This window comes from Cervus canadensis, chromosome 4 (genome assembly GCF_019320065.1).
Source record: "Cervus canadensis isolate Bull #8, Minnesota chromosome 4, ASM1932006v1, whole genome shotgun sequence".
NCBI lineage: Eukaryota > Metazoa > Chordata > Mammalia > Artiodactyla > Cervidae > Cervus > Cervus canadensis.
This window is the reverse complement of record NC_057389.1, coordinates 28,949,387-28,970,311: the sequence shown is the minus strand read 5'-3', so window position 1 is coordinate 28,970,311 and position 20,925 is coordinate 28,949,387. Positions and strand designations below refer to the sequence as shown.

Sequence of the window (20,925 nt, the reverse complement as noted above, 5' to 3'; positions counted from 1 at the left end):
GTTTCCTCCGGTGGCATTCTCTTCTGGATCCGTTCCACAACACCAGATTAGAAACAAGTGATCCAATCAGTGACGGGCTAATTCTAGTTACTTGTTACAAAGTAGATTCACATACAATTTTTCTAGAGTGAAAAGTGATCATCTATGAGATTTTAAAAGTAAGCTTAGCCCTTAGTTCTGCTCAAAGTCCGCAGACAACTTTAAATCCTCTCTTGTTGTCTTCTTATTTTTCTTTTTTCATAAAGAAACTGGAATTAAACTTTACTACAAAAGATGCAAGATGGCAGTAAGATATGAAAGTTCTTGCAGGCTATAAAGCAAGAGTAGTAAAATTCACAGGTTCTTTATAAGTATTTTAACTCTTCTGAAAGACACCTACTATATATTAACGCGTATATATGAAATTTAGAAAGATGGTACATGCAGGGTCCTACATGCAGGGCAGCAAAGGAGACACAGATGTAAAGAACAGACTTTTGGACTCAGTGGGAGAAGGCGAGGGTAAGATGATTTGCGAGAACACCATTGAAACATGTACATTACCATATGTAAAATAGAGGACCAGTGCAAATTAGATGCATGAAGCAGGGTACCCAAAGCCAGTGCTCTGGGACAACTCAGAGAGATAGGGTGGGGAGAGACTGTGGCCGATTCATACTGATATATAGCAAAAACCATCACAATATTGTAAAGTAATTATTCTCCAATTAAAATAAATTAATTAAAAAATAAGAAGGGAAAAAATATTTTGTCTCTTCCAACTAGTATATTATATTTTAAAATCTAGAAAGTTAGCTTAACAAGACAGAAAATTGTAGGAAGAGGCTGCATTGGCATGGCATCTGATGATTTATCAGGACACACTGTATTTGTGGTTTTTCCTTTTTCACTAAAAGTGGTTATCACATCGATTTCATTGGTCACAGAACCCAAACTGAATCTGGTGCATCCTTGTGAGTTTGTTATTAGCTAATATTTATTGAGTGCTTGCTGTGGATACCAGCAAGTTTAGGTAGTCAGTCCTTTGTGGCAGTCTAGACACCGTAGCCAGCTACTATTCTTATTGCTTTACATACATTAATTCACTTAACCCTTATAATAACTGTGTGAAATAGGTACTGCTCTCATCCTATGTTGTAGTTGGGGAAAATGAGGCCAAGTGAGGTGACCAGGAAACCAGGGTCACCCAGCTAGTTGGTGGTAGAGTCTTGTTTGGAACTCACACATTCCCTCTGCAGACCCTAAATATTGGGTTGGTCAAAAAGTTCATTCAGGTTTTTCCATAAGATGTTACTATTTAACTGGATTGCGTTTTTGCAGAAGGAAAAGTAGGTCTGTGTTATGTTGGCATTTTACTTTTCCAATAGCCTGCATTATTTCATTAAGTCAGTTTCACTTTTCATCCTGTGAGCACACACAACCTCCAGCTGAGTTAGAAGAGGGAGGAAGCTGTGCCATCCCCTCCCTGGAGCTGATCAGCAACCTTGGTCTCTTGATTAAAGCAGCTGCCCTGAAAACTTCTTGCACCAAAAGACTGATGCTCCCCGCCATAGCCTCCTAACCATATAGCCTGCCTGCTATTCTAATATCACAGACTTTTCATAGTTTTGATAGGATGGACTGGCCCCTAACAATTCCATTTATAAAAGAAATGGTATTTTATTTTCTGTCCAGGAAAAAGCTAAAGTGTTTTACGAAGCTATGGACGATAGATGATGCAAAAGGCTTGCAAAAGTGGACAGAAGAAGAAATTACAGACGTCTCTTTGTGATGAAAACGAAGGCTATGTTTTGGAACCAAAAAATAGAGAATTAAAAATGCCAGCTGTGTGAAAACAACTCTCCAGTAACAGCCCATCTCTGTGTGATGTGAGCGTAAAGCCTGACCGTGGCATATTCCTATCAGAAACAGGGAGGCCTTTTGTGTAGGACCCTGCTATCCTTATTTTTAAAAATATAAACACTTTTGAATATTAAGATTCCTATCATGTCATTAGAAAATCTCATGGATGGTAAGATTCAAATAAAAAGCTTCTAAGTAAAATCGGAAGTAGACTGTACTGTTCATGAAGTTTTAGAGGCTGATATAAAAAGTACTGCATGATTTTATTTGTTTCAGTTCAGAAAATTTGCAGCTGGGTGAAATGTCTGGTGGGAATACACCTTTTATTCGAACTGAAACAATTTTATGATACCACCAGTTTATTCACTGTGAGCCGAAGAATTTTTGAAAAGAAGTAGAATTGTCAGGCTGTTTAGAAACTAGAGCACAGAAAGAACAAGGTTATGAAATCTGAGAAGTTAAATATTGTCATAGTTTTAAGCAATTTGGAGATTGTTGGATGAAATTATTTGTCATTCATTTAAGTAATAAACATTGATGAGTACTTGCTATAACTTATGATCTTTTTCCTGTTGAATTTGGGGTTTAGTTATGGAACTAAGGTTGCTGCTCTTCCCATGTACACAGAACTGAGCTTTCTCACTTTCGACCTTTCTACTATCTGATACAGCAAATCCCTTTTAGCTTTGTTGATTCATAAAAGCACTCCCTCCCTGCAAGGTTAGGGTAACACATGATCATCTATGTCCCTGAGCTTTCTATAGTACTTGAAACCTGGCTTCTCATATGCTTTATGTTTCTTGCACAAAGGTTCTCTATCCTACTTCCCATTCAGTTTTCATTCTTACTTAGTGAAATGCCTTCCATACACTTGATGGTCATATTTCTAATTTCTTCTTTATGTTATTTCGTAACAGTGGCCTTAACAGTGAGCCCTGGAAACAGTCAGTTGAGTCTCTCCAAGTTGATCAATAGTGGTTGGTTGCTACACTTAAAAAAAAAAAAGTTATTTATTTATTTGTGCCAGGTCTTAGTTGTGTCATGTGGGATCCAATTCCCTAACCAGATCGGACACAGACCCTTGCATCGGGAGCAGGAAGTCTTAGCCGCTGGACCACCACTGCACTTTTGAGTCACTTGCACTCCAGCCCTTTAATTCCCTACCTTTATGGAGTTAGAATATGATATGGTTTGATTCCTCCATCCTCTCATTATATGTTTCATTAACCTATAATGAAATTCTCAAAAATAGCTCAAAATAGAGTTAGTTGGGGTTTACTCTTTAAATTTTAAAAACAACAGCACTTTTTAAACAATGTTTCAATACTCAGTAAGACCCTCAATGTTTTATGTTAACAGAGATAGTGCTGTAAAGGCAGGTCCGCAGAAAAAAGAGATGAATTCAGGACTGTTACACCCATGCTGGGGAGCTGCAGGGACCAGCAGTCACTGCTCGTGTCCAGGTGGACATTCCGGGCCATCTCTGGCTTGCCCAGGTCAGGGTCAGCATTCAAGCAGGTAAGGGTTTCAGGAGTAGTGTGTCCAGGCAGTGACAGTCCCCAGAGTCTGGCAAGTGACAATGCGGAAAGTTGCAAGGTAGATTCCCTAACATAAAGCAGGATATCAGCTAGCCGGTTTGCGGGAGGTCAGGCCTGCCTCCAAGTTTGGAAGAAGACCAGCCGTGCCAGACAGCCTTTCTAAATGAGACTCCTTCCCAGCCAAGGCGCTGAGGTGTTGAAGGGAAAGTTGTGTCAGAGTCCTCGTTATGATGGTTGTGCCGTGTCGTGGAGATTGGCAGTAAAGATGATTGATTGGGTACATACTCCAGGCATCAAACCTAAGGAGGCTGCAGTTCTAACATTAGATGTAATGTATTTGAGATCCTGAGTTGATTTCCTTTAGTTATATACCTGGAAGTGGGACTGCAGGATCTTAAGCACCCTCCATACTGTTGTCCATAATAGCTATACCAGTTTACAGTCTCACCAACAGGGTTCCCTTTTCTCTGCACTTTCATCAACACTTGTTACTGCTTGTTATCATCCTAACAGGTGTGAGCTGATACATCACTGTGGTTTATTTGCATTTCTCTGATGATCATGGTCAGTTTTAGAACATTTTTATCACCCCCAAAAACCCATTCTCATTAGCAGTTACTCTCCATTCCTCCCCCAAATCCCTACTCCTAGACAGTCACTAATCTGCTTTCTGTCTCTCTCAGTTTGCTCTTTTGGACATTTCATATGAATGGAATTGTACAGTATGTGGTCCTTGGTATCTGGCTTCTTTCATTTGGCTTACTGTTTTCAAGGTTCATGTTGTAGCATGTAGCAATACTTCTTTCGTCTTTATTACTAAAATCTATTCGGTTATATGTATATATCACATTTTGTTATCAGTTCATCAGCTGATACACATTTAGACTGTTTCCATTTTTTGGCTTTCATGAAGAATTTTGCTGTGAGCATTCATATGCAGATTTTTATGTGGCAAGGTACAGGATTTTTTTTTTTAAAGTTCTCCCCAGTCTAAAGTGCAGTCTGGTTTGTAAACCACTAGTCTCATTGATTATGAGTGACTAAACGGTATTTTTCATTGGATTGACAATTTGATCTCTCTCTCCTGTGCTTAATCTATCATTTAGACAAAGCATAGCATACTATAGAACCCCAGTAAATATTTGTTGAAATAGAAAAGAACAGCCAAACCTTTTCATATTAGAAACCCAGTGAAATGACTCTTCATAATCAAGATACTGTTTCACTAAGGATTCCACATCTGTACAGAAGTGTCCTAAATCTTAAAACAAAAAAATAAAAATTTCTGACAGTTTGCCCAAGTGGAGCTTGTTGTCTTGGTGGTAGTGGTAAGGCAGCTGGTGAAACGGTGCTCACTGCATGAATTCCAGAGGAAAAACGAGACTGAATCTTGCAGTCGACAAGTTAATGTTGACCTTTCCCATGTTCCAAGATCAATATTAATTACTGCTGTGCCACGTAATTATAAAAGTGCCATTTGATGTTTCACACCAAGAACATGGGTAGGGAGAAAAAAGAAATTGATTAATACCATCTGTGGTTTCTAAGTTTGTAATTACCATCAGTTCCTCTTTGGAACATTGAAGTTAGGATAGATGATTATTGTTATTGTATTAGTGTCCAGAGAGGTATTGCCATTACGGGGATATTCATTCTGGTTTGCCTGGGGTGAATCTGGGGCATCCTGGTCTATACCTGTTTTCCTGGTATACTTATTAAGAGCCTCTTTCACTCAAAAGATGAAACCTGTTCATCTTTGGGAGACACCTCACTTTCTGAGATAACAAGATTTCCAGTCTCATCTTGTACATTTTCTGTGCAGACCTGGAATAGAATATTTCTCAAAGGAGTCCCGACCATGTTGAGTGATAAATGACATCTGGCGGCCACAGTTTGGGTGTTAGAGGTGTCAGTGCTTTTGGGTTGGTCATTGTTTCTTAGCCTGTTCACTGGAAGGAAGTAGGAATTTTGTAAGAAAAATTATGCCATGAGTTCAAACTGAGTCATCTGGGAGTTCCGTGGTGGTCCAGTGGTCAGGCTCCACCCTTTCAGTGCCGAGGGTCCAGATTCAATCCCTAGTCGGGGAACTAAGATCCCACAAGCTACAGGACATAGCCCTCTCCCCCAAAAAGTATCCTGTGCTGAATAATAAATTTCATGGTTACCCTAGCTTTAGGTGCCAATTCATGGACACACTCACCAACTTGATAGATTTTGAATGTCACCTTTAAAAGTTGATTTTTTAAACCCATTGTATGAACTGATTTTTATCTGAAAGTTCTGCCAATTAATTTTACATGTTCATAGTAAATGCTTTGCATGAATATGTGCTAAACTACTTCAGTCAGTCCTGTCTGACTCTTTGCAACCCTGTGGACTGTAAGCCTGCCAGGCTCCTCTGTCCATGGGATTCTCCAGGCAAGAATACTGGAGTGGGATGCCATGCCCTCCTCCGTGGGATTATGGCATTTAGAAATTACAACTCTGATAACTGGCATGTTAGAGCTTTACTACCTAATCTATTTAGGAGACTAAATCCCCAAAGATGACTTTGTCATCTGCCTTGTTTTCATGAAATCATGGTGAAGAATGTGCAGCTATATGATCATGAGACATGTCACAGGCTTGTCCTCTGGTAGAAATAATTATTAATCTCAGAATGAAGAACCCTTTTCTCTAGTTGTTTTGTCCTTTGCTCAAATCATCCTTTCATTGCCTTTGACTATGTCCTTTTTCTTCTTTAACATTCAGAACCTTTTATTTTCTGCATCAGAAATATTATGTGTGATTTTTAGCTTCCTTTTCAGCCTCATGCTCCGTTTTTTTCCAGAAAACTTTACTTCCATGAAGCTCTTTCATGGATGTAGGGATGTCCCTCCCTCTATCAGAATAACCTAAGCAGGTTTTGTTCTATTTTAATTTTTTAAAATTTTATTGAAGTATAGTTGACTTACAGTGTTAATTTCTGCTATACAACAAAGTGATTCAGTTATATATATATATGTATATATATGCTCTTTTTCATATTCTTTTCCATTAGTATTGAATGTAGTTCCCTGTGCTATACAGTAGGACCTTGTTGTTTATCCATCCTATGTATAATAGTTTGCATCTGCTAATTCCAAACTCCAATCCTTTCTTCCTCTATCCCTCTCTCCCCTTTGGCAACCTCAAATCTGTTCTCTATGAGTCTGTTTCTGTTCATTTGTGTTGTATTTTAGATTCCACATATAAGTGATAATGTGATATTGTCTCTTTCTGACTTCTCTTAGTATAATAATCTCTAAGTCCATTCACATTGCAAATGGCATTATTTCATTCTTCTTTGCGTGCTAACTCGCTTCAGTCGTGTCCAACTCTGTGTGACCTTGTGGACTGTAGCCTGCCAGGCTCTTCTGTCCATGGGACTCTCCAGGCAAGAATACTGGAGTGGGTTGCCATTCCTCCTCCAAGTGATCTTCCTGACCTAGGGATTGAACCCGTGTCTCTTAACCCACGTCTCCTGCATTGGTAGGCGGACTCTTTACCATTCTTTTTTATGACTGAGAGTCCATTGTGTATATATACATATGTGTTCTATGTACTGTGCTTAGTCACTCAATCATGTCCAACTCTTTGCGACCTCTTGGACTGTAACCCACCGGGTTCCTCTGTCCGTGGGGATTCTCCAGGCAAAAATACTGGGGTGGGTTGCCGTGCTGTCCTCCAGGGGATCTTCCCAACCCAGGGATCGAACCCAGGTCTCCCACATTGCAGGTGGCTGAGCCACCAGTGAAGTATATACATATATACACATATACACACACAATTTTATATGTATATATTTTTTATCCATGTATTTGCTGATGGATATTTAGGTTGTTTTCATGTCTTGGCTATTGTAAATAGTACTGCTGTGAGCACAGGAGTGCATATACCTTTTCAAATTACATTTTTGTCAGTTATATGCCCAGAAGTGGGATTGCTGGATCATATGGTAAGTCTATTTTTAGTGTTTTGGGCGAACCTCTTTACTGGTTTCCAGTGGTGGCTGCACCAGTTCACATTCCCACCAACAGTGGCAGAGCATTCCCTTTTCTCCACACCCTCTCCAACCGTTATTTGTAGACTTAAATGATGCCTATTCTGACCATTGTGAGGTGGCACCTCATTGTAGCTTCAGAATCATTTGAGGAGATTTTAAATACAGGTTTCTAGTCCTCATTCAATTCTGCTGAATCTGAATCTCTGAGGTTGGTACACAGGAATATTAGTCGATACCAATTTCTGTCCTCATCTCTTCTTTCCCATTTTCTCTCCCCTTCCCCTCTCTTACCTCACCCTATATGATCAGTGGTCTTGTCTCCAAAGAAATTTGCTAAAAATCATATTCCTTAGATCATAATCCTTCGCCAAGATTCAGTCTGACTCAGTAGGTTTGCCATGGAACCCCGGGAAGCTTTTTTTTTAAAGCCTGTATTTTTAGAGCAGTTTTAGGTTCAGAGCAAAGTTGAGGAGAGAAAGTACAGAGAATTCTTACATACCCTCTGCCCGTAAAGCACAGCCTCCTCCTCTAGAGTAGTACATTTGTTACAATCGATGACACATTGATTATCACTCAAAGCCCATGGGATATATACTAGGGTTCATTCTCGGTGTTATACATTCTATGGATCTGGACAGATGTTTAATGGCATGCATCCACCATTGTTCTGTCATATAAGATAGATCCACTGCCCTAAAAATCCTCCATACTCTGTTTATTTATCCCTTTTTCTCCTCTTAACACTGGGAAACCTCTTGACAGTTTTGCCCTTCTCATTGCCTTTGTCATTTAGTTGGGATCACACAGTATGTAGCCTTTTCAGATTGGCTCCTTTCACTTAGTAATAGTGAAATATAATATACAAATACAAATTGAAATACAGATACCTTAGTAATAGGTATTTGTTTCCTCCATGTCTTTTCATGGCTTCATAGTGCATATTTGTGTCACTGAATAATATTGCATTGTCTATATTTACCGCAGTTTATCCATTCACCTTACGAAGGACATTGTAATTGCTTCCAAGTTTTGGTAATTATGAATAAAGCTACTATAGATATCTGTGTGCAGGTTTTTGTGCAGATACAGTTTGGGATAAATACCAAAGAGTATTTGGTATTTATTATTTGGTATTTATTTGGTATTTAAATACCAAAGAGCGAGAGTATGTTGTTTGTAAAAAGTTGCCAAACTCTCCTCCAAAGTGACTGTGCCATTTTGCCTTCTCAGCAGCGCTGAATGATGGTACCTGTTGCTCCACATGCTTGTCAGCACTGGGTGTTTTCAGTTTGTTGGATTTGGGCCATTCTAATAAGTGCATAGGATTTATTGTGATTTTAATTTGTAATTCCTAACAGCATACGTTTCATTTGCCTGTTTTTCATATGTATATCTTTGATGAGGTGTTTGTATAGGCCTTCTGCCTTTTTTTAAACTGGAAGGCTCATTTTCTTATTGTTGCATCTTAGGAATTCTTTGAACGGTTTTAATAACTATCCTTTATCAGATATGTCTTTGGAGATATTTTCTCCCAGTCTGTGACTTATTTTCTCATTTTCTTGACACTGTCTTTTGCAAAAAGAAGTGTTTTTTTTGTTTGTTTGTTTGTTTTTTATGAAATCCAACTTATCAACTTTTTTCTTTCATGGATCATGCCTTTGGTGTTATATCTAAAAAGTCACTGCCATACTCATGGTCATCTAGGTATTCTCCTTTGTTATCCTTAAAGAGATTTATAGTTTCTCATTTTACATGTAGGTCCATAAATCCATTCTGAGGTAATTTTTGTTAACAGTGTAAGGTCTGCATTCAGATTCATTTTTTAAATTAGACTTTATTTTTAGAGGAGTTTTTGGTTCATAGCAAAATTGGAAGGTACCAAGAGGAAAGTTTATCTTTAAAATGAGTGTTATAAGTGATCCTGATGCAGATAGTTAAAGAATTGAGTTATTAGAAGCATGGTCATAATGCCATCAAATTCTTACTCATAAGAAGTGAGTTCTGGGGGTCTTCGGGTAAAGATGGCGGAGCGTGGTTACAGCTTTTCGCTGACTACATTCAGCCCGTCTGGTAAACTTGTCCAGATAGAATATGCTTTGGCTGCTGTAGCTGGAGGAGCTCCTTCAGTGGGAATTAAAGCTGCAAATGGCGTGGTCTTGGCAACTGAGAAGAAACAGAAATCCATTCTGTATGATGAGCGAAGTGTCCACAAAGTGGAACCAATCACCAAGCATATAGGTTTGGTGTATAGTGGCATGGGCCCAGATTACAGGGTACTTGTGCACAGAGCTCGAAAACTAGCTCAACAGTACTATCTCGTTTACCAAGAACCTATTCCCACAGCTCAACTGGTCCAGAGAGTAGCTTCCGTGATGCAGGAATACACCCAGTCAGGGGGTGTTCGCCCATTTGGAGTTTCTTTACTTATCTGTGGTTGGAATGAGGGACGGCCATATTTATTTCAGTCAGATCCATCTGGAGCTTACTTTGCCTGGAAAGCCACAGCAATGGGAAAGAACTATGTGAGTGGGAAAACTTTCCTTGAGAAAAGATATAATGAAGATCTGGAACTTGAAGATGCCATTCATACAGCCATATTAACCCTAAAGGAAAGCTTTGAAGGGCAGATGACAGAAGATAATATAGAAGTTGGAATCTGCAACGAAGCCGGATTTAGGAGGCTTACCCCAACTGAAGTTAAGGATTATTTGGCTGCCATTGCATAATAATGCAAATAATGAAGTGACTGAAAATGCAGAATTTCAGATAACTTCTCTACTTAAACATGTTTAAAGTATGTTTTGTTTTGCAGACTTTTTGCATACTTATTTCTACATGGTTTGATGGACTGATGTTTTTAAAATGAGACTTATAAATCATAATAAACTCTTAAATTAAAAAAAAAAAAAAAAGAAGTGAGTTCTGCAAATAATGGTGGGCTTTTGATTTTTCCAAAATCATTGTATTTCTTTGTAACAGTATCAGGCAAAAGAAACACATGAAGTTGCATCTTTGTGTTATGAGATTTAAAGGAGTGTCTGTAAAGAGTATGCAATGGTGCCTCAAACTGTTCATAAGCGCTCTGCTATAATGGTATTTTTATATTCTAAGTAATATTCCAACCAATGTAGAGCATAATCAGGAAAGGAGATAATGAAAATCTTCCCAAGCATCAACTCACTTCGTGACCTTGAGCACGACAGTTTTCTAGTGAGCAGTGGCTTTGATATTATTAGTACACAAGCTGAGTTCAAAAATGCCCTTTCACGATAGGCACAGAAATAAGACTACCTTAGTCTGAAAAGAGTCGTTAATGGGCCCAAAAGTTAACTCACACATTGTAAGCAACAGGCAAACAGGTCCCTGTGTAAATAAACGTGGGTCAGCAGTGGTTTAACACACCTGCAGTGTTAGAAGCTCTCAGAACAATCACTCCTGTGTTAGATAGAAACCTTGGAGTGAGGCTTGAGTAAAAAAGTTACCGAGTTCGTGTTCTCCTTCTGCGAGAAAGTGTAATTCCTTATTTATAGGAAGGAGCAAGCTGAAAATACTAACTTTTCTGCCAAAGTATGAGAGACTTTGGTGTAGGATAGTGAGTATAGGAAGTGATAAATATACTCACTATAGTGAGTATAGGAAGGATAAATAAAGTGCTATTTATGTTACTTAATAAAATGTTAGAAATAAAATGTTATTTATAGGAAGGAGCAAGCTGAAAATATTAACTTTTCTGCCAAAGTATGAGAGACTTCAAGGCATCTTGTTTAAATATAAAAATATTTATTAGTGACAGGTGAATATAGGTAGCCAATTGCAAGACATCTTATTATATATATGTTCAGTTTGGCTACTGGCCTCCAAACAAGAAATAAAATGTTACTTAAATGTCTAACCACAGTTAAGATATTTTTTTCAACTAAAACTGTTCCTTCAGAATAGCAATTTATCATAAATTCATTGATCTGTGTTTAAATGAATAATTGCAAACTTAGTTAATCGTGATAGATTCTAAGTTGCAAGAACAGAAAGACACCAGAGGATACATTGAAAGTTAAGGAAGAAAAAAAGGAAGAAAAAAGAAAAAAATAAAAATTAAAAAAAAAAAAAAAAAGAAAGTTAAGGAAGTCAGAAACAGCAGCCTCACTTGGACTTGTGGAAGAGGAGAAATTTGAATTATTTCCAGAACACAGCATATAAAGTTCTTTTTCTGTTGTTTAGTCATTTCATCACAAACAGGGTTTCTTTTCTGTACATCAAGGATGTATATTGTCACCCTGCTTATTTAACTTAATGCAGAGTACATCATGCAAAATGCCAGGCTGGATGAACCACAAGCTGGAATCAAGATTGCCAGGAGAAATATCAGTAACCTCAGATATGCAGATGACACCACCCTTATGGCAAAAAGCGAAGAACTAAAGAGCCTCTTGATGAAAGTGAAAGAGGAGAGTGAAAAAGTTGGCTTAAAACTCAACATTCAGAAAACTAAGATCATGGCATCTGGTCCCATCACTTCATGGCAAATAGATGGGAAACAATGGAAACAGTGACAGACTATTTTGGGGGGCTCCAAAATCACTGCAGATGGTGACTGCAGCCATGAAATTAAAAGACGCTTGCCCCTTTGAAGAAAAGTTATGACCAACCTAGACAGCATATTAAAAAGCAGAGACACTACTTTGCCAACAAAGGTCCATCTAGTCAAGGCTATGGATTTTCCACTAGTCATGTATGATGTGAGAGTTGGACTATAAAGAAAGCTGAGCACTGAAGAATTGATGCTTTTGAACTGTGGTGTTGGAGAAGACTCTTGAGAGTCCCTTGGACTGCAAGGAGATCCAACCAGTCCATCCTAAAGGAGATCAGTCCTGAATATTCATTGGAAGGACTGATGCTGAAGCTGAAACTCCAATACCTTGACCACCTGATATGAAGAACTGACTCATTGGAAAAGACCCTGATGCTGGGAAAGATGAAGGTGGGAGGAGAAGGGGATGACAGAGGATTAGATAGTGGGATGGCATCACTGACACGATGGCCATGAGTTTGAGTAGGCTGTAGGAGTTGGTGATGGACAGGGAAGCCTGGCGTGCTGCAGTCCATGGGTCACAAAGAGTCAGACATGACTGAGCGACTGAACTGAGCTGATGTGGCAGGTGTTCCACCATTGTAGTGAATCAGCTTCTCTTGGTCTTCGTTTTTGCTTGCTTCTACCATTACTGACTTTCCACCATTTCTCTCTGTTTTCCCACCATTTCTCTGGCCTCTGCATTTTCGTCACTTATACTTCTTGCTCTCTCTCCAGGGGTCTCCATTTCTGTCCCACTACCAATTTGTTACTTCCTTTTGATTACAGGTGTCCTGAGAAGGCAGACTGGATTGGTTCAGTGTATCACAGTTGCTCCTGTGGGCTGCTTCTGTCTTGGGCCGCCTCCTGAACGGCTGATTTGCTTGGGAAGAGCAGCCCCAAGACCGAGCATCTACTCTGTTTAGTCTGTTCTGTCCAGAGGGCCGCTTCACTGCATCCAGCTTCACTTGACTATGAGCTTGGCAGCAGCTCTGAGCACCAGCACAAGTGATTAATCTGACTTCGTGAGAGTGCTGGAGGTTTGTGCAATATGTGAATACCCTGGAAATCAGCCTTCTAGAAACAGAGAACTTCCCTGGTTCAACCTGATTGGAGGAGTATTCCAACACACCTACCTATCTGAATTAGTGAAATACCTGAGTTAAAGAACATTTGGCATGATCTATTTATAGATTCAGTAATATCTTAAAATTGAAAGGGAGACCATAACTAAAGGAAAGATAAAAATATCTGCTTGGAAATAATCACATAATATCACTTATAAGTGGAATCTAAAATATGATCTTAATGAACACATTTATAAAACAGAAACAGACTCACAGAGAAGACAAATTTATGGTTACCAAAGGGGAGAGAAGGTGGGGGAGGGATAAATTAGGAGTTTGGGGTTAGCAGATATAAGCTACTATATATAAAATAGAAAAAAAGGACCTACCGTATAGCACAAGCCAACTCATTGGAAAAGACCCTGATGCTGGGAAAGATTGAGGGCAGGAGGCGACAGAGAAGGAGGTGATTGGGTGACATCACTGACACAGTGGACATGAGTTTGAGCAAACTCCGGGAGACAGGAAGCCTGGTGTGCTGTAGTCCATGGGGTCACAAAGAGTCAGACACAACTGAGCGACTAAGCATGCACACCCGTGAGAATATATATATAAACAATCAAATATAAGTGTGCTCATGAAGAGTTAGGATATTTAAATGATGAATCCAGAGTTAATATTGTTATATAGAATGAACAGGAAAAGCCCTGCCATTTAGTGTCTTCAAACAAATAATATAAAATGTCTCTGAAACTCAGTTTTCTCCTTTGTAAAATTTTAATCGGAATAGTAACAAGTGACTTGCTTAGCTTATTCATAGGATTGTTCAATTAGAAATGCATAAGAAAGAGCTCTATAAGCTGTAACATAGCTGATCAATATCAAATAGTTACAAATGGCATGCTTGTTGTTTGAGTATGACTGATAAAAATGACTAGATACCAAGTTAGATATCATGTAATACTGGTATTGAATGTTTTATGAATATACTTGGGGAGACTTGATTCAATCTAATTTTCGATAGTCCTCTAAATAGTTTTAAAACTTCTCTCATGCAGAATCAGGAGATTCTAACAAAAATTGTTTCTAGGAGAAATCCTCAAGCATTTTTTTCCTGGGGCAAGGTTCCAAACTCTTTCATTGCTTTGCATAGAGTTGTGATGGTCCTGGAACCTACTGAAAACAGATGAAGAGCAGATACGGAATTTCCTTCATTGAGAAAATTTCTAACTCCCCATTTACTCTCCCCTCTCTTTGTTTTCCTCTAGAGAGAGACTGATATATCCATTTTCTAACTTCTTAAAATAATATGTGATATTGTTTGAGTGAATATGCTAAGCACTCAGCTGAGGGCTTTAGATCTGTGTGTGTGCATTCCAGTTGTTTGTGTATTTCCTGTTTAATCTTTCTAACAACTCTCTGAAATAATATCTTCATTTTTTCAGATGATACAGGCTTGGAGGGGAACTGAGTAACTTGCCCATAATCATACATGACTGAGTTCTGAGCACTGAGTTCAAGAGTCAGTATTCAAATCAAGGCAGTTTGACCCCAAAGCCCTCATATTTAATGATGATATTTGTATGTTAACATTTTAAAGCTATGACTTTTCCTCTAAACACACTTTTGAGTACCATCCCATAAATTTTGATATTTTCATTGTAGTTAATATCTAAGCATGATATAATTTCAGTTTTTATTTCTTCTTTGGTCTATAAGGTTGAGACATTTTCAAAATCATCAAGTAGTTGGGATTGTTTTGGCCAAGGTCTTAGTTGCTGGCAGTACCTTTCCTTTGCAATTCACAAAGCTAATTACTAGAAACCAGATGTTCTACTGGGGCTTCCCTGGTTTTTCAAACAGTAGAGTCTGCCTGCAATTCAGGAGACCAGGGTTCGATCCCTGGGTTGGAAAGATCCTCTGGAGAAGGCAATTGCAACCCACTCCAGTATTCTTTGCCTAAAAAATCCCATGGACAGAGGAGCTTGGCAGGCTACAGTCCACAGGGTTGCAAAGAGCCGGACACGACATACACACAGAGATATTCTACTGTAACCACTGCAGAGAAACCAAATTCTAAGACAAAACCTCTGAGGAAGCATGTGATCTTCACTTTACAAAGTCAGTTCTGCTAAGTCTCACACAACTGTGTCTTATTGGCAACAGGTAGTCCTACACAGAACCTTAGCTTCGACGGAATGGGAGAAATCTCTTTGGCCTTTGACCTTGCAGATCTTTTCTACAGGAAGAAATACTACAGATAAGTTGAAGTAATATTGATTGAGGCAACCTTCAGCATCTGCTTTTGTTACTCATTTTGAGGGTTTTTCCGGGCTTCCCTGGTAGCTCAGCTGGTAAAGAATCCGCCTGCAATGCAAGAGACTCCAGTTCAATTCCTGGGTTGGGAAGATCCATTGGAGAAGAGATAGGCTACCCACTTCAGGATTTTTGGGCTTTCCTGGTGGCTCAGATGGTAAAGAATCTGCCTGCAATGCAGGAGACCTGGGTTCAATCCCTGGGATGGGAAGATCCCTGGAGAAGGGAAAGACTACCCACTCCAGTATTCTGACCTGAAGAATTCCACAGGGTCGCAAAGAGTCAGACACAACTGATTGACTTTCACTTGAGGGTTTTTCTCATTGTGGTCAGAAAATAGAAGTTTAAACAGGGGGGATCCATTTACATGAGGATGTTTTTAATAAATATGTTGGAAAATTTTTTTGAGATTTGTGACAGTTTGAAAAAACTTACAGAAATCAAATAGCCCAGAGATATCGAAAGAGTAAGAAAAAAGATAGGGATATCATCCATGTAAAAAATATATGTAGACACTAGTCTATTTTACCATTTATTACCATAAATACAAATATATTATGAAAAGTTAAAATTTATCAAAATTTATGCATACAAACACAGGCCATACCTGGCACCATTTGCAGATGAAAGATAAACATAAAACTGCAGTATTAAGTCATAATTGTATACAATTAACTTTAGTACATACTATACTACTATAATGATTCTGTAGCCACCTCCTGTTGCTATTGCAGTGAGCTCCACTTAAAATGCTGTGTGATGCTAATCATCTCTGCATGAGCAGTTTGTTTCTCCAGTAAATTGTGTATCACAGTAAAAAGTGATCTCTTATGATTCTTGAATGTTTTTCACCTTTTTTAGTGCAGTACTGTTGCAGGAAGGGGGAGCCCTTCCGGGGCCTGAAACTGGGCTTTTGTCTGACACTCGGAAATGAATTGTCCGGGGAGACACATGTGCTGACAAAGCAAGAGATTTTATTGGGAAGGGCACCCGGATGAGAGCAGGAGGGTAAGCGGACCCAGGAGAACTGCTCTGCGTGTGGCTCACAGTCTCGGGTTTTATGGTGATGGGATTAGTTTCCGGGTGGTCTTTGGCCAATCATTCTAATTCAGAGTCTTTCCTGGTGGCGCACGCATCGTTCAGCAAAGATGGATGCTAGCAAGAGGGATTCTGGGAAGTGGACGGACACGCGGTGTCTCCTTTTGACCTTTCCCGAACTCTTCCGGTTGGTGGTGGCTTATTAGTTCCGTATTCCTTATCAGGATCTCCTGTTATAAAACAGCTCATGCAAATGGTTACTATGGTGCCTGGCCAGGGTGGGCGGTTTCAGTGTGCTTCCCCTAAACAGTACAATAAACCTTGAAAAACACCATGGGCCCCATACAAAGTGCTGCTAGTGATGCTGGAAATACTCACAGGAAGCAGAGAAAAGTCATGGAAAATTTGAATTGCTTTATATGTACTATAGATCAAGGTCTGCAGCTGTGGTTGCCCACCATTTCAAGGTAAATGAATTTAGGGTAAAAGCTATTGTAAAAAAAAAAAAAAAGGAAATTCATGAAGCTATTGCCAGCAGACACAAAATCCTTGCACTTTTTGCAAAATACCTTTTTAGCTTGTATTGAAAATGCAGCTTTTATGTGGGTTCAGGATTGCTTTTAAAAAGGCATACCTATAGACTCCAATATGATTTGAGAAAAAGTGGAGAAAATACATGCCAACTTAAAGCAAAAGGAATGTAAAGGATCTAAAGCTAGAGACTTTAATACCAGAAAAAGATAGTTTGATAGTTACAGAGGTGTGGCTTAAAAAATATCAAGTAACTGGAGAAGCAGCTTCTGTTGACCAAGAGGCGGCAGACGAGTTCCCAGATGCCATTATGAAAATCATTAAGGAGAAAGGATATCTGCCTGAACAGGTTTTTAATGCAGATGAAACTGCCTTATTTCTGGGGGTGCAAAAAAATGCCAACAAAAACACTTATTAGTAAGGAATAGAAGCCTGCACCAAGATTTAAGCAGGAAGAGATAGGCTAACTACTGTTTTGTGAAAATACAATGGGTTTTATGACCAAGACAGCCCTTAGCGATAAAGCTGCTAATCCCTGGACCTTGATGGGGAAAGATAAGCACCAGCCGTCTGTCTTTTAGTTGTACAAGAGGGCCTAGACAATAAGAACCTTTTTTGGGGGATAGATTCCAACAATGTTCTGTCTCTGAAGTCAGAAAGTACCTTACCAGAAAGGAACTGCCTTTTAAAGTTCTTCTGATACTGGAAAATGTCCCTGGCCCCATGAATTCAACATTGAAGGCATCAAAGTGACCCACTTGCTCCCAAACACATCTCTAACTCAGCCTCTAGATCAAGGAGTTCTAGGGACCTTTAAGGCTCATTACACATGGTACTCTACGGAAAGAATTGTTAATGCTATGGCAAAGTACCCAGATACAGAGAACAGCATGAAAGTCTGAAATGATTACACTGTTGAAATGATTACATCATTGAAGGTGTCATCATAGTTATAGAAAAAGCCATGAAAACCATCAAGCCCGAAACTATAAATTCCTGTTGGAGTAAACGGTATCCAGATGTTGGCATGATTTCACAGAATTTACAAGGAAATCATGAAAGAGATTATGGATATGGAAAAAAAAAAGTGGGGTGGGGTGGGTGCGGTGGGTGAAGGGTTTCAAGATATAGATCTCGGAAAACTTCAAAAGCTGCTGGATACCAGATTAGAGGAATTGACAGAAGATGACTTGATGGAGGCAAGTGCTTCTGAACCAGTGCCAGATGAGGAAGAAGATGTAGCAGAAGCATTGCCAGAAAATTGACGTAGACAATCTGGCAGAAGGCTTTCAATCATTTAAGACTGCTTTTGATTTCTTTACAACACGGACCCTTTTATGATATGGACACTGGAACAAAAGCAAATGGTGGCGAAAGGATTGATATTGTATAGAAACAGTTTTTAGAAGTATGAAAAAGCAAAAAAGTCAGAAGAAATTATTATGTATTTTGATGTTACACTGAATGTGCTTGCGTTTCCTGCCTCCCTTTCCACCTTCTCCACCTCTGCCACCCCTGAGACAGCAAGACAAAGCCGTCCTCCTCCTCCTTGTCCTCAGCCTACTCAGTGTGACGATGACAAGGAGGAAGACCTTTATGATGATCCACCTCCACTTAATGAACAGTAAAGAATCGCTGTGCCATATTGTTGTTATACGAAAACTTATCTGTTGTATATGTGTGTGTATCTTTGTGTGGAAATCTAATAACTTATATAAGAACTGTATGAGATGTTTTTGCGTCATCACGGTTCTCATCACTGCCTAAGTATTCATGGTGTAGAACATTGTGTGCAGGACTTGTGTTGAAGTGCCTAGCATATCCTTCCATAGGCATAAGGTGAGTGATAGTTAATATAAAATTAATAATGTGTTGATTTCCTCACTGTTTTATAACTTTGCTTTCAAAGACTTGTGAGTCTTTGTACTATACAGTATGCCTCTCTTTTTCTTGTAATTGAAGAAACTGCATATCAGACTATCATCCCGTGTTTTTTTAAATCGAAGTACAGTTGATTTATAATATTATATTAGTTTCAGGTGTATAACAGTGGTTCAATACTTTTTTTGGATTATACTCCATTTAAAGTTATTACAAAATAATGAATTTATTTCCCTTTTCTGTACAAAATACCCTTTGTTGCTTATTTATTTTTTTAGATAGTAGTTTGTATCATTTAACCCCTATCTTGATCCTCCCCCCTTTCCTTTCCCCACTGGTAACCAATAGTTTGTTCTCTATATCTGTTATCTGTGAGTCTGTTTCATTATATTAATTCATTTTCTTTTTTAAGTTGCACAAGTGGTAATAGAATATCTGTCTTTCTATGACTTATTTTACTAAGCATAATACCCTCTAGGTTCATCCACATTGTTGCAAGTGGCAGAATTTCATCCTTGTTTGTGACTGAATAGTATTCAGTTTTATATATATGCCACATCTTCTTCATCTGTTCATCTGTTGGTGGACACTTAGGTTGCTTCCAAATCTTGACTATTGTGAATAATGCTGCATGAAAGTTGGGGTGCATGTAGCCCTTTTTTATAATTAGCGTTTTCATTTTCTTCAGATATATTCTTAGGAGAATTACTGGGTCATATGGTTTTTAGTTTCTTGAAGAAATACCATACTGTTTTACACAGTTGATGTTGAGTTGCTAAGTCATGTTTGACTTTTTGCAACCCCGTGGACTGCAGCACTCTGGGCTTCCCTGTTCTTCACTAGCTCCCAGAGTTTTTTCAAACTCACATCCATTGGATGTGATACCAGTGATACCATCTGACTGTCGCGTCCTCTGTTGCCCCCTTTTCCTCCTACCTTCAAGCTTTCCCAGCATCAGGGTCTTTTCCAATAAGTCAGCTATTCACATCAGGTGGCCAAAGTATTGGAACTTCAGCTTCAGCATCAGTCCTTTCAATAAAGAGGGTTGATTTCCTCTAGGATTGACTGATTTGATCTCTGCACCAATTTCCATTCCCACCAACAGTATCGTAGGGCTCCCTTTTCTCTACTTCCTTTCCAACACTTGTTATTTGTAGACTTTGATGATATTCATTCTGACAGGTGTGAGGTGATATCTTATTGCGGGTTTGATTTGCATTTCTCTGATGATTAGCAATGTTGAGCATATTTTCAATTAGAAATGTTGAGCATATTTTCATGTCCCTGTTGGCCATCTGTATATCATCTTTGAAAAAATGTCAACTCAGATCATCTGCCCATTTTTAAATTTTTTGTTAAAATATTGAGTTGCATAAGCTGTTTATGGGCTTCCCTGATAGTTCAGTTGGTAAAGAATCCGCCTGTAATGCAAGAGACCCTGGTTCCATACATCCCTGGGTCAGGAAAATCCGCTGGAGAGGGGTTAGGCTACCCACTCCAGTATGCTTCGGCTTCCCTTGTGGCTTAGCAGGTAAAGAATCCACCTGCAATGCGGGAGACCTGGGTTCAATCCCTTGGTTGGGAAGATCCCCTGGAGAAGGGAAAGACTACCCACTCCAGTATTCTGGCCTGGAGACCTGGGTTCGATCCATGGGTTGGGAAGATCCCCTGCAGAAGGGAATGGCTATCCACACCAGTATTCTGGCCTGGAGAATTCCATGGACTGTGTAGTCCATGGGGTCACAAAGAGTCGGACACGACTGAGTGACTCTCACTCATATGAGCTGTTTATATATTTTGGATTTTAACCCCTTATTGGTCGTGTCATTTGCAAATATTTTCTTCCAGTCAATAGATTGTCTTTTTATTTTGTTGATGATGTTCTTTTCTGTACAAAAGATTTAAGTTTAATTAGGTCCTATTTGTTTATTTTTGCTTTTGTTTCTTTTGCCTTAGGAGACAGATCTAAAATAAATTGCTGTGATTTGTGTCAAAAAGTGTTCTGCCTATGTTCTCTTCTAGAACTTGTGTGGTTTCGGGTCTTACATTTTTATCTTTAAACAAGAGTGTGTGTGTTAGTGTAGCAGTGTTTCCAACACCGTATTATGAATATGACTGTGA

General features: G+C 39.0%; 2 protein-coding genes across 2 annotated transcripts in view; both read left to right on the top strand.

Annotated features, from left to right (window-relative positions):
- Positions 1–2,400, top strand: part of MSH3 (mutS homolog 3) — a 155,331-nt gene extending 152,931 nt beyond the window's left edge. Inside the window, exon 25 of the mRNA XM_043467515.1 lies at positions 1,675–2,400. Within this exon, the coding sequence (XP_043323450.1) occupies positions 1,675–1,771 (97 nt within the window). The 3' untranslated portion in view covers positions 1,772–2,400. The remainder of the gene's footprint in view (positions 1–1,674) is intronic.
- A 6,993-nt stretch (positions 2,401–9,393) lies between these two features.
- LOC122439576 (proteasome subunit alpha type-2-like) lies at positions 9,394–10,323 on the top strand. Its single transcript, XM_043464750.1, has one exon. It carries the CDS (start codon positions 9,426–9,428, stop codon positions 10,128–10,130), a length of 705 nt encoding a protein of 234 aa, XP_043320685.1. The 5' UTR covers positions 9,394–9,425; the 3' UTR covers positions 10,131–10,323.
- The last annotated feature ends 10,602 nt before the right edge of the window (positions 10,324–20,925 follow it).